Source organism: Globicephala melas, chromosome 2, assembly GCF_963455315.2.
Source record: "Globicephala melas chromosome 2, mGloMel1.2, whole genome shotgun sequence".
In the NCBI taxonomy this organism is placed as follows: Eukaryota; Metazoa; Chordata; class Mammalia; order Artiodactyla; family Delphinidae; genus Globicephala; species Globicephala melas.
The window spans coordinates 162523232-162535358 of record NC_083315.2 but is presented as its reverse complement, the minus strand read 5'-3'; the positions used below and the strand labels follow the sequence as shown (position 1 = coordinate 162535358).

General features: G+C 34.2%; 1 protein-coding gene across 8 annotated transcripts in view; it reads left to right on the top strand.

Annotated features, from left to right (window-relative positions):
• The window catches only part of EML5 (EMAP like 5), a 169410-nt gene that overhangs the window by 85165 nt on the left and 72118 nt on the right, over positions 1-12127 (top strand). For all 8 annotated transcript variants that reach the window (XR_009563183.1, XM_060295159.1, XM_060295158.1 and 5 more), the window contains 7 exons: positions 440-607; positions 1284-1390; positions 1907-2025; positions 3387-3577; positions 6488-6589; positions 7998-8091; positions 9080-9180. Coding sequence is in view for 7 of the 8 variants with exons in the window: in XM_060295159.1 (XP_060151142.1) it covers positions 440-607; positions 1284-1390; positions 1907-2025; positions 3387-3577; positions 6488-6589; positions 7998-8091; positions 9080-9180 (882 nt within the window). In the remaining variant the exon portion in view is untranslated. The remainder of the gene's footprint in view (positions 1-439; positions 608-1283; positions 1391-1906; positions 2026-3386; positions 3578-6487; positions 6590-7997; positions 8092-9079; positions 9181-12127) is intronic.

The window sequence follows — 12127 nt, the reverse complement described above, 5'->3', positions numbered from 1 at the left end:
GTTGCTAATATTTTCTTGATGGCTTAAGCTTTAAAAGGATCTTCGCAGCTAAGGCTGAGAATAGTGGGGGAGGAGATTGGTCAATATCACTTAAGATCAAAGGTGTCAGGCCAAAACATTCAAATATCTGAATATAAAAACAATTGATCCCCTTGTAGATGCAGGCTTTTCTCAAAGCAGTAAGGTAATGCTTCACAGCTCTTGTGGTTCTTACCAAATTATATTGTGAATCAGTAGAGCAAAGATTTATGTCCCTTGATGTACACTCATTCATTTGTTCACTCAGTGAATTTTTGAATTAACATTTTTCCCCGTTCATCATAATTAAGGTAATAGAAATAGGATGCATTGGTTCAGGTATAGAAATTGTTGTTTATAGTGTTTTTGTGTGTGTGTATTGGCATTTGTTTATCAATTTAAAGGTATATTTTTGTTATAGGGGCCAAGTTTAAAAAATACATTGGCCATTCAGCTCATGTAACTAATGTCAGATGGTCACATGATTATCAGTGGGTTATTTCTATTGGTGGAGCAGATCACTCTGTCTTTCAGTGGAAATTTATTCCTGAAAGAAAACTAAAAGATGCTCTTCACATAGCACCCCAAGGTGAGTAGAACACACTGCCTAAACAATTTCTCTGTCAAATAACTCTTCAGTAACCCCCAAATAACAATTTTACTCTTGAAACATACACAAGCCTCGTATCTTAACAGTATAGATTATTATTATTAGTGGAAATTTTAAATAAAATATTAGGTCTATATGTTTAAACTCAGTTGTCACAGAGCATGGACTACAAAGTACTTTTGGTTACACTTTCATCTATCAAACGATGAGTAAAAAACATGCATTAGTAAAACAAACATTTAATATATTCTCTGGGAGATGGGTATCTAGGTTTCAGTATGGTTTTTTTGACAAAGAAAAATTATCTAATGTCAGTTCATCTGTTGCATTATGGTATTTTCTAGCTATTTTTCATGTTAATTATAGGTTATATTCACTTATATTTGCACAGACATTTAAATTTGATGTAGCGGTCATTGGGGAGCCAGTGAAGGGATTTAAAGGAACTATTGAGTTTGCAGTGAGTGGAGAGGAAGATAATCTGTAGTACAGTTTACTGACATCTGTGTCACTTGAATAGGTAATTTCATTTGCTTGTTTTATGGCTTGTCTCCATGTCAGTTGGCACAGTCAGCTCTTAATCATTAATTTTATTGTGCTGTTTTGAAAATGAATCTTCTTTAAACAGGTAATGTTTCATTTTTTTAAATTACAGAAAATCTGGCTGACTCTAATAGTGATGAATCAGATTCAGATCTGTCTGATGTTCCAGAACTGGACTCTGAAATTGAACAAGAGACACAGCTCACCTACCGTCGGCAGGTAATTTTTATTACCACGTGATTTTTTCCTGAAAAATTCTAGTTTCTTCTTTATCTTGCTCCCTGTTGTTTACTCATCTATTGTTATCTTTTGCAGTTTTTAATTTTCCAAGAAATGTATGGCTGTTTCCCCTTTTAAGAGTTAAAGTATACTTGTGTAAAATGTTATTTATATTAAGTGCTTGATATACTAACTGTGCCTGTATTGTATTGTATTATATATTATATGTGCTTTTTGTCACAGTACACTTACATTTATTTCCTTTAAAGTACTCTCTTACGAAGTATAAAAATTTCATGGAAACTAAATGTGTATTTGTCAGTGTGATACTTAGAAAATGTAAATACGTTTGTCTTTCCAAGAAAGTAAATTTCATAAAGAATCTTCCTACTGAAGACAGTTGTTAAAACTTTAGCGATCATAGTAACCACAATGTCTGAAGTTACATTAGGAATATATAACACCTCTATAAATTTGTGTTCTAAGAATATTTCTACTTATGTACATTATTTAAAGGTTTACACGGAAGATCTACCTCAGCTTAAAGAACAATACAAAGAGAAACAAAAAAGTGGTACTTCTAAAAGAAGAGAGCGGGCTCCAGGAAATAGTATTCGATTACACTTTGTTCACGGGTACAAAACGACTACTTTTCATTTATGTGTTTGAATTTTGGTTCACATTTACTAGCTATGTGACTTTGAGCAAGACACTTAACCTCTCTGTGTTTCTGTTTTACCATCTGTAAAATGGAGATAACAGTATTTTTCTTTATAGGATTCTGGTGAGGAGTAAATAAGTCAATACTTGTGGTGACTTAGAATGTTTTCTGGCACTATATAAGTATTTATTAAAGAAAAAATTAATTTGTCTTATGAAAATTTAGTGTTATATTTATAGAAATGGATCTCTTTAAACAAAATAAGTGAAATGTGAGAGATTATCATCTCCCCTAAATATGTCTAATTTGTAATGATATTGTGGCTTGTTTTGGCCTAAGCATTTTGGCCTATATATTATAATTTCAATAAAATACAGTTTCTGGATTCTCTTAGAATATCTGGCAATACAGATCTCACATTTTATCCCAGGACAAACAGAGTCTCCAGTCCAACTCTTTCCTTCCCCTCACCTAGTAATCATTGTCTTACCTGGCTTATAATGTTTTCAAGAATTTGAAAAAAAAACAGATTTATTTAGTAAAAATATTTTTCTTCCAGTGTTAAAATAGACAGTACTTCTTTTTGTTTGTTTGTTTGGAAGCATTTTGTGTGTGTGTGTGTGTGTGTGTGTGTGTTTTAATTGGAGTATAGTTGATTTACAATGTTGTTTTAGTTTCAGGTGTATAGCAGAGTGACTCAGTTGTACATATACATATATCCACTCTTTTTTAGAGTCTTTTCCCATATAGGCCATTACAGAGTATTAAGTAGTGTTCCCTGTGCTGCTATTCAGTAGGTCCTTATTAGTTATCTATTTTATCTATATTGATCATTTTTGAGGGGATTTGACTACTTGTTTTCTGGATGTGTATAATATTTTTAAATTGTTGTTAAAACTTATTTTTGTAGTATATATTGATATATTTTATTCTCATGGTTGAACAGTGTGTATAAAAGGATACACTCTGAAAATCATCTTCCTACCTCTGCCCTCCCAGCCATCATTTCCCCCCCACCCAAAGGGAATCACTGTTACCTAGTTTCAGAAATATTTATGTATAATATAGTACAAACAAATACAAATATATATTCTTTTCTATACCCTTTCACTTGTAAAAAAGGAACTTTTGCTTTATAGTATACAAATTTAGTATTATGCTTGGATTTAGCTATTTGTAATCAGAGCAGTTCACAAAAGTTTATGGGATCTGAGATATTTGTATTTTTTAAAATTGTTCAGTATCTTGTAAAGCTGGAAATTGAATGTCCTCTGTATAGTCCATATTTATCAGTAAAAGGCCAAAGTTAATGTTATATGATTTTTCTATATTTAGTTACAGAGGGTATGACTGTCGAAGTAATCTGTTCTATACTCAAATTGGTGAAATTGTGTACCATGTGGCAGCAGTGGGTGTCATTTATAATCGACAACAGAACACACAGCGCTTTTACCTGGGTCACGATGATGATATTCTCTGCCTGGCTATTCATCCTGTGAAAGACTATGTGGCAACAGGCCAGGTAGGTCCTTTGAAAGACTATGCAACAACAGCCCAGATAGGTTAGACCTTCGTTTGGGTTTAAAGTTAAGTTAGTCCATTTTTTTCCTTATCTTTTGTATTCTAGGAAATGAAGAATTCTTTAGAATGGGATTTTATTTTCATATTACAAATAAAACTTTTTTCTTATAGTTTTCCTTAGAGTTTTATTGTTTTACTTATTGTAATTTGAATTTGGAACTATGAGCTCTGGCTTGACACCTTTCTGTCAGGATAATATTAATTTTTTAAATTTATGAGTAAAAATTACAAAAACCGTAAAGACTAGAAATCTGTTTTTTTTAATTATTTTAAATAATATAAGTTATCTAAGAAATGTTCTGTGACAAACAGGATGACTATGTTTTTATTTTACAATCATGATAGTAACATATTCGGGTTTACCAAAGTAGAAAACATGGAGAAAAGTCATAACTGATACCTCTCTATATGGATATTCTTAGAGAAGGAAGGGAAAGGGTGATATTTATAAATTCTCACTGTGTGTAAGCACTTTACTAGTTTCTTAATGTATATTTATTTTATTCTCACCTCATCTCTATGAGAGTAAAACCATTTCCCCCAGTTTATAAATGAAGAAGTTTAGGTTTAAAGAAATTAGATAATTTTCTCAAAGATCTGTCAGCTAATAAGTGGTAAAGCCTAAAGCCCTTAGTCTGTTTGGCTTTAAATACTGTGTAAGTATACCTTCTGGGATATATTGAGGGTGGGGGTGGGAAACTTGCATCATCCTATGTAGCTTCCCTGAAAGGAGAGAAAGCTCTTCCCTTTTTCTTTCTCCCATCTTCCCTCACTCTGTTTGTACCTCCCCTGACTCTTTCCTTTTCTCCTTCCTTTCCTTCCCTCCTTTTCTCCCTCCTTTCTTCTATTCATTCAGAAACATTCATAGAGCATGTGCTGTGTACCAGGAAAGACTCTGGGAATATAAATAAAACACCTTGCCATGGTAAAACATTCATACTCTGTGGGGGAAGACAAACACGCAAGAAAATTGTGATACAGTGTCATAAGTATAGATCAGGGCTTCTTACCTTGGCACTGTTGACATTTTGGGCCAGATAATTCTTTATTGTAAAGATAATTGCATTTTTGTGTATAATGCCATCCTGTGCATTGTAGGATGTTTAGCAGCATCTCTGGCCTCTACGGACTAGAGGCCAGTTAACACCACCCACCCCAGCTGTGACAACCAAAAATGTCTCCAGACAGCCTTTGGGAGGCAAGTCACCCCCTGCTGAGAACCACTAGGCTAGAGATATGTATAAAGCTCTCTTGAAATATTATAAAGGACTGATATATTGTGCCTAGTGGAATCAGGGAAACCCTCATAGAGAAGATGACATTTGAGCTGAGTAGTTTACCTGATAGAGGGGAGGTTGGGGAATGTATTTTAAGTGTGTCATATCACGTGTAACAGTGGGGGAAAAAATAAAAAAATAAAAATACAACTTCTTTAAATAACTGTGAGCAACGCAAAGTATTCAAATCTTAGAGTGCATGATGGACATTAGCGGAAGAACGAATTAAATGGGCTGGCAGAGGCCTCAGGGGCACCATTTACTTTCACCTTTAGTTTATATAAATGGTTCCTCTTAAAACACGATTATGTACCCATTGTGCTGTTGCAAGGAGTTTGGACATTATTCTGCTACTACTGGAATGAAGACTGTAAAAACTGGTCATTTACTACCATAATTCTGGAATTTTAGGGAGTTTGGGCCAAATTAAACTATAAGTCAGTATGCCCACAGGACATCCCTGGATACCCAATGACCTCTTCCTCTGCTAGACTTTTAGCCAGAACTCTAACAGAAAGACAGATTAGGGGAATTCGCTGGTGGTCCAGTGGTTGGGACACTGCACTTCCACTGCAGGGGACCCAGGTTTGATCCCTGGTCGGGGAACTAAGATCCCACAACCCATGAGGCACAGCCAAAGAAAAAAAACAGATTAACAAGAGAAAAACAAAAAGTTTATTAACAGGTGCAATTCATATCACCTGGGAGAAACCTAAACCAAAAGTAACTCAAAATGGTTTAGAACTCCAGCTTATATAGAAAACAGTAGATCTGTAGACAAATGACAGGACAGAGGAAAGCAGTTAATAACTTAGTGAAATATTGATCGATTGCAGTATTGTTTTTTGTTATGTCTTTATATAAAACCAATCTCAAAATTAACAGTAATTGGCAGCTATGTTAGTTATTTCAGGAGTTGCTTTCATAAGCAAAGTTATTATATCTCTTAATCTGTATAAAGAAAGTGATTACTTGAGTCTAAAGGAATAAAGAATTAAGTTGTGTTAACCTGCTTGGCGCTTTAACCCCTCTGTATTTTGTTTACACTATTATCCTAGCCTAGAATATACTTGCTTACTTCTCTTTTTATCTAAGACCTACACTCTTTGAAGGCCCACGTCAAGTAGCATCTCTTCCATGAAGATTTTCTCTACAACCTTTTCATCCTCATTAAGCATGTATTACCAGATGTTCATATTTTAACGGAAAATATCTCGTTTTCCCAATGAGTTTGCAAAATTTGTCTAATTGTCTTAGTGCTCATTGTACCTAGCATAGTAATGCTGCCAATAATAGATGCTTGGTAAGCATTATCTTTATTGATGAAGTATAGGATAAGGTTTAGGAGCTACGTAGTTGTAGAACATTCCTTGAAACACTGAGCCTAGTCTCATTAGCTTTTCAACAAATGTAAGGGAAAAATGTTGATCACGTATACAGTCTGCTTTATACTTTTTATTTGATAAATATAGCAAATATGACAAAGGTTGTTAAATCTCCTGTTTTCCTTTTATAGATATGAAAATAAACAATTTAATTGCATAAAATAACTTTTATAATTCTTTCTATTTTAGGTAGGTAGGGATCCCTCAGTTCACATATGGGACACAGAGACCATTAAACCATTGTCGATATTAAAGGGCTACCACCAATATGGTGTCTGTGCTGTTGATTTCTCAGGTAAGGCAGTTTTCTGTCTCAGTAAGAATGATCAAAATGCAGAGGCAATACATGGCATTTTAGTCTAAATTAGTGTTGCCTAAACTTGTCATTTAATAGTAACCTTCACAATTTTTTATCAAATGTGCATACTGTTGTCCTAACCAATCAAGGCTCTGAAAGTGTGGGTTTGCTAGCTGTTTTATAATAATAATTTAATGAAATGTAATTTTAATACCCATTGTTATAAAGATGTTTCTATTAAAATAAAAAATGTTTGTCTACATAACCTCTGAAACCGTCTCAGTTACCACTAGTGGTATGTATTTCCAACCTTGGGCAAACCCTGATCTCATTTAATGTTTTGCAGCCACAGAGTAAACTTTGAAAATGTTTAGGGTGAAAGCTAAGAAAGAGGTGAGAACTGATATATTTGTTGTATAACATTTCTATGAAGTGACAATTCCAATCTGTCTTATCAAAATAATTTCAGATCATGTTAACTCTTTGCTACATATATAAAAGTTTAACAACTACAGATAGATCTACAGTGAAAGCTGGGGTATGGATTGGGAAGAGTGGGGAAATACCATTAATAGAGAATTTTATATTAAGAAACAGTAAATTTGTGCTTCCTGCTGCTCTGACTGAAGTGATAGTGAATTGCTATAGTTTGTGGGGGGAATTGTATATACACATATTAAAATCTGCCAAAGGTGAAGAAACTGAATGGTAAAGGAGTCAACAAGAAAAATACCACTGGTAGCGATAACATACTAGTTGAGGTTTGCAAAAAGTGTGGCAGAGTGGCAAATGTTTTATTATAGATTGCCTTTACAACCTATAAACATATGCACACCTGCCAGCATGACTGACTTAGCGCAATCTCTTGTCTAATAGTCATTACTTGTTGCTTGATGGTAGTAACAACTAAAATAATTGACCTTCACTACAAACAGTCATATTAAACAGCAATATGTATTTGTAACCTGTGTCTTTTGCATTTGATTCGCTTTTTGTAATCCCTATGACTTCTTATATCACAGTAGAGTTCCTATGGTGAAATTCATTGGCGTATATCACTTCTTCCTTCCTTCTTTCTTAGTTTTCCCTTTCCTTCTCATCTTTTAAATATCTTTTTTCTACTTTTCTTATCTTCCTCCTTTCCCCTGTCTTAAGCTGGTAGAAGATGAGGTAAGTGAAGTCAGAGGAAGAAGTCAGCAGATAGGTTTAGATGCATTGAGACACTATTCTTCCCCTTCCTTATAAATTCTGCTTTTTGTTTCATAGCTGTATGTATGCCTAACATTTAACAATATTTTATTTTATAAAAATTTAAATATAGTGCTGTGGTATCAGAATATGTACTGAGTGTTTTTTATCTTCTGAATGTTAATGATCAGTCTATCTCTGTGATTAATTTTCATAGCGGATGGGAAACATTTGGCTTCAGTTGGAATAGATGATAGCCACACTATTGTGCTATGGGACTGGAAAAAAGGAGAGAAACTTTCGATAGCAAGGTAGGGAAAAAACTTGATATCACATTGGCAAAATACTGAAATTACCTTGGACTTAAAATTTTTTTTACTTATAACGGTTTTGAAATCAAGCCAACGTAACTTTTTAAATTGTTGCCGTCTTTATTACCATTGAATAAATAGTATAATTGTGGTAAAAAGACAAATGATTTCATGATTCATTGTAGGTTTATCCCTTGTGCACACACTTTTTAATGTAACTGTAATATGATATTCGAAGTAGTGATTATCAAAAATCTCCATTTATAGGTAGAGTGAATTCCACTGTAAGATAAGCTATTCTGTAGTCATTGAAAACATGATAAAATACTCATTTTATATATTTGAGTGAAAGGAGATACATACACACATGTATCACAAAGAAATTATAGATTATTTTTATTTTCTCTGTTATAGTTTTCATTTTCTAAATTTTCTACAGTGAGCATTATTATTTCTATAATACTAAAAAATATTAGCAATTGCTTTAAAGGAGGAAATAGTCAACAGTTTCAGAGACTATTTTTTTAACTTCCTATTCCCTAAAGTGACACATAAAAGCACTTTAAAATATAGATAAATGGTTTCTGCAGAGTATATAGACAGGACCCAAATAAAAGATAGTTTAAGAGGATTTTGTATTTGGAAAGACTATATTAAGCTGTAACAGAGTACCATAAAAAATTTTTTTTCTTTAACTCATTCATGCCACAAATGGCATTCTCTATGTACAGTACTATAGTTGGTACTATCCAAAAGAAGTTCAGTTCTCACGGTTCCTATCTTTTAAGATTCTGTTGAGAGGAGTTAATAAATTAAAATAATAACAAAATAACAAATGTACAAATGCATGATTACGTAGCCTAAACCTAAGAGACAAGTGGGCCAAGCATTTAGTAATGGAGTAATCAAGATAGGGTTTGGATTAGGCAAAAGGTTATTACAGGAGAGATTTATCTTCAGAGTTAAAACATTTTGGTATTTATTTCAGAGGAAGTAAAGATAAGATTTTTGTTGTAAAGATGAACCCGTACGTGCCTGATAAATTAATTACAGCTGGAATTAAACACATGAAATTTTGGCGTAGAGCAGGTAAGGAAGTGCTTCTTTTTGCTCCTTTGAAATTTAAGAAACTATTACTTTTTTTTTTTGACATCTTTATTGAAGTATAATTGCTTTACAATGGTGTGTTAATTTCTGCTATATAACAAAGTGAATCAGCTATACATATGCATATATCCCCATATCTCCTCCCTCTTGCGTCTTCCTCCCACCCTCCCTATCCCACCCCTCTAGGTGGTCACAAAGCACCAAGCTGATCTCCCTGTGCTATGCGGCTGCTTCCCACTAGCTATCTATTTTACATTTGGTAGAACTACTATTACTTTTAAAAGCGATTTGGTGTTAAGTACAATGTGGTATCCTAAATTGGATCCTGGAACAGAAGTTTCATTAGTTGAAAAATAGATGAAATCTGAATGAAGTTTGGAGTTCAGTTAATAGTAATATATCAAATATGTCTATTTTTTAGTTTTGACAAGTAGTCTGTAGTATTGTAGGATGTTAATGTTATGGGAAACTGGGTGGGCAAGCAGTATATGAGAACACTCTGTGTTATCTTTGCATCTTTTATGAAAATCTAAAATTCTCAAAAGTGAAAAGTTTATTTTTTTAAAAGAATGATTCACAGTTGTCTTGATACATTTTAAACAAAGTTAAGATTTATTTTATCATTATTGGCTGCATTGATATAGCATTCATATTTGCAAAAGAATTTAACTTATGAGATTAATCAAGTGATGTCCAGACTTCGTTCTTCTGTTGAAGACATGTGTTTTAGTCTAAACTAAAAATGAGAAATTGTGTCAAAATTCTTTATGTGCTATAAAATGATATAGAAATGGAATGTTATATTACTTTAGTCATTTAGTAAATTAGTGACTGTAGAAGTTCATATTTTAAAATTAAAAAGTCTCTTTTCCAAATCGAATAGCATACTTATAAATTCCAGCAATTTGACAAAGTCTTAGTACACTTAAACCTTTCAGATAAAATACATAGCTATAGAGAGAAGTGAGACATAGGTTAGAAAAGAATAGGCTTAGTGAAGATATTTCCCAAGTTGAATTAACTTTCAAATTGTAAACTACATAGGACATGAGTCGATTTTCAGACTTGTTTTAATACTTTATCACAGACTCATCAGATCATAGTGTATATACATTTACAAAGTAAAAAGAAGTATCTTCACATTTGTAATTTTCATTCCCATTCATTTAAACGAAACTTTTGAGTATCTTAGTCACTTGGACTTGCAAATACCCAGCAAGTAATGCTATTATTGAGGTTTTGGGAAAAAAAACAACTATAAGTTTGTCTGAAATAAGAGACTTAAAGAAAGTAAATAGCCTTAAAGTGAAAAGATTTGCAATTGAATAACTTTTTTCTTTAACTTTGATTTGACATAAAGTAGACCTGAAACTGAACCATAAAAGGATAAATGTTAAGACTTTAGTGCATTTCAGCATTCCTCACTTTGAGGTTCTGATCCAGAGTTCAGTAGTCAACTGGGAAATAAGTAACCACTTTATTAATCTGAATAAATGCCATCTGTCTGCCCTCTAAATGCATAGCTTTATGTAAACTAAGTTAAAGATGACTTAGGACTAAGGCTAAAAGGGAGCTTCTTACCTCCTATCCCAGATATAGCCTTTGAGAATTGCAAGTTATGAATTATTAATCTCTAAGGAATTTGAACTCTATTCCATGGCTGGTATGACCTTGTACAATACAAACATGTTATGCTGTGTGTATCAGAAAACTCAATAATGATTATCTAAACCAGAGGTGAAAAACTCTGTAAATGGCCAAATAGTAAATATTTTAGACTTTCCAGACACAGAGACAAAATCAAGAATATTATATAGATACTTAGAGAACAAGAGAGAGAACTCCTGCCTTGCCGTACCCAGTTTGCACCCAGTTGCCGTTAACTGGAGACATTCCCTCCAAGATCAGCCTGCTGCAGTGAACAGGACTTGCAGGTTGGACTCGGGGGAGACCATAGTCAGCTTCACTCTGCCCTAGCGACACACTGATTCTAGTGTGTCTTCTCCTCCTGGAGAACCCTACCTTCTCAACTTCGGCAGATGGCCAGAGGCAAGGCAACTCCTGGACTGTGATTTCACTGATGGGTGCCCAGAAGTTTCCATAGCAAAGTCCTCAACTTGTGGATGGTGACCAGCTCGGGCCCTAGGCAGCTGCTAGTTGGCAGCCAAAAGTCAGGGAGGCAGGCTCTGGGAGCAGAGAAGAAAACCGACGTAGCCACTGCAGCTGTACTCCAGTGGGCACTGAACAAAAACAGGTGATGGCAGGATTTGGCCTACAGCCCATAGTTTGCTGACCCTGCTCTGGATGGATAATCTGTGCTCTAGTGAAACCCAGTCCCCTCCACTTGTGCACTAGATCCCATTTCTCAGCTATTCAAGGGCATCATTCCAACTCTTCTTCCCTTTCTCTCTTGCATTATCAGTTTTCCCTCTCTACCAACTCTTTCCTTTCAGTATATAAATGTGGTGTTATTTCTCCATCTTAAGTAAGTAAAACCAAACAAAACTACTCTTTGAGCTCTACCTTCCATTTGCTAATCAATTTCTCTTCTTACCTATGTACTAAAACACATCCACACAGTTGTTTACACTTTAAATTTGTGAGTTATCTTCTCCTTCTTTTGAGAGAAGTCTAACCTGTTTTTTCCCCTTCACCACTTGACTTAACTGCCCTTCCAAGTGCACTAACAACTCTGGCTGCTATGTTAAGAAAAGACAATCTTCTGAATACATTTGGAATATGACTACTTTTCATCATCTTCTATGTTATCACCAGACCCATGCCACCCTTAGCATTTGCCCAGATGATTGAAATAGCCTTCTAACTCTTTTCGTCCTTGCCACTATTCAAATTACCCTCAACCCAGAAATCAGAATGAACCCGGTAATAAATAATATGCCAAGTCTTGTCATTCCACCACCCAAATGTT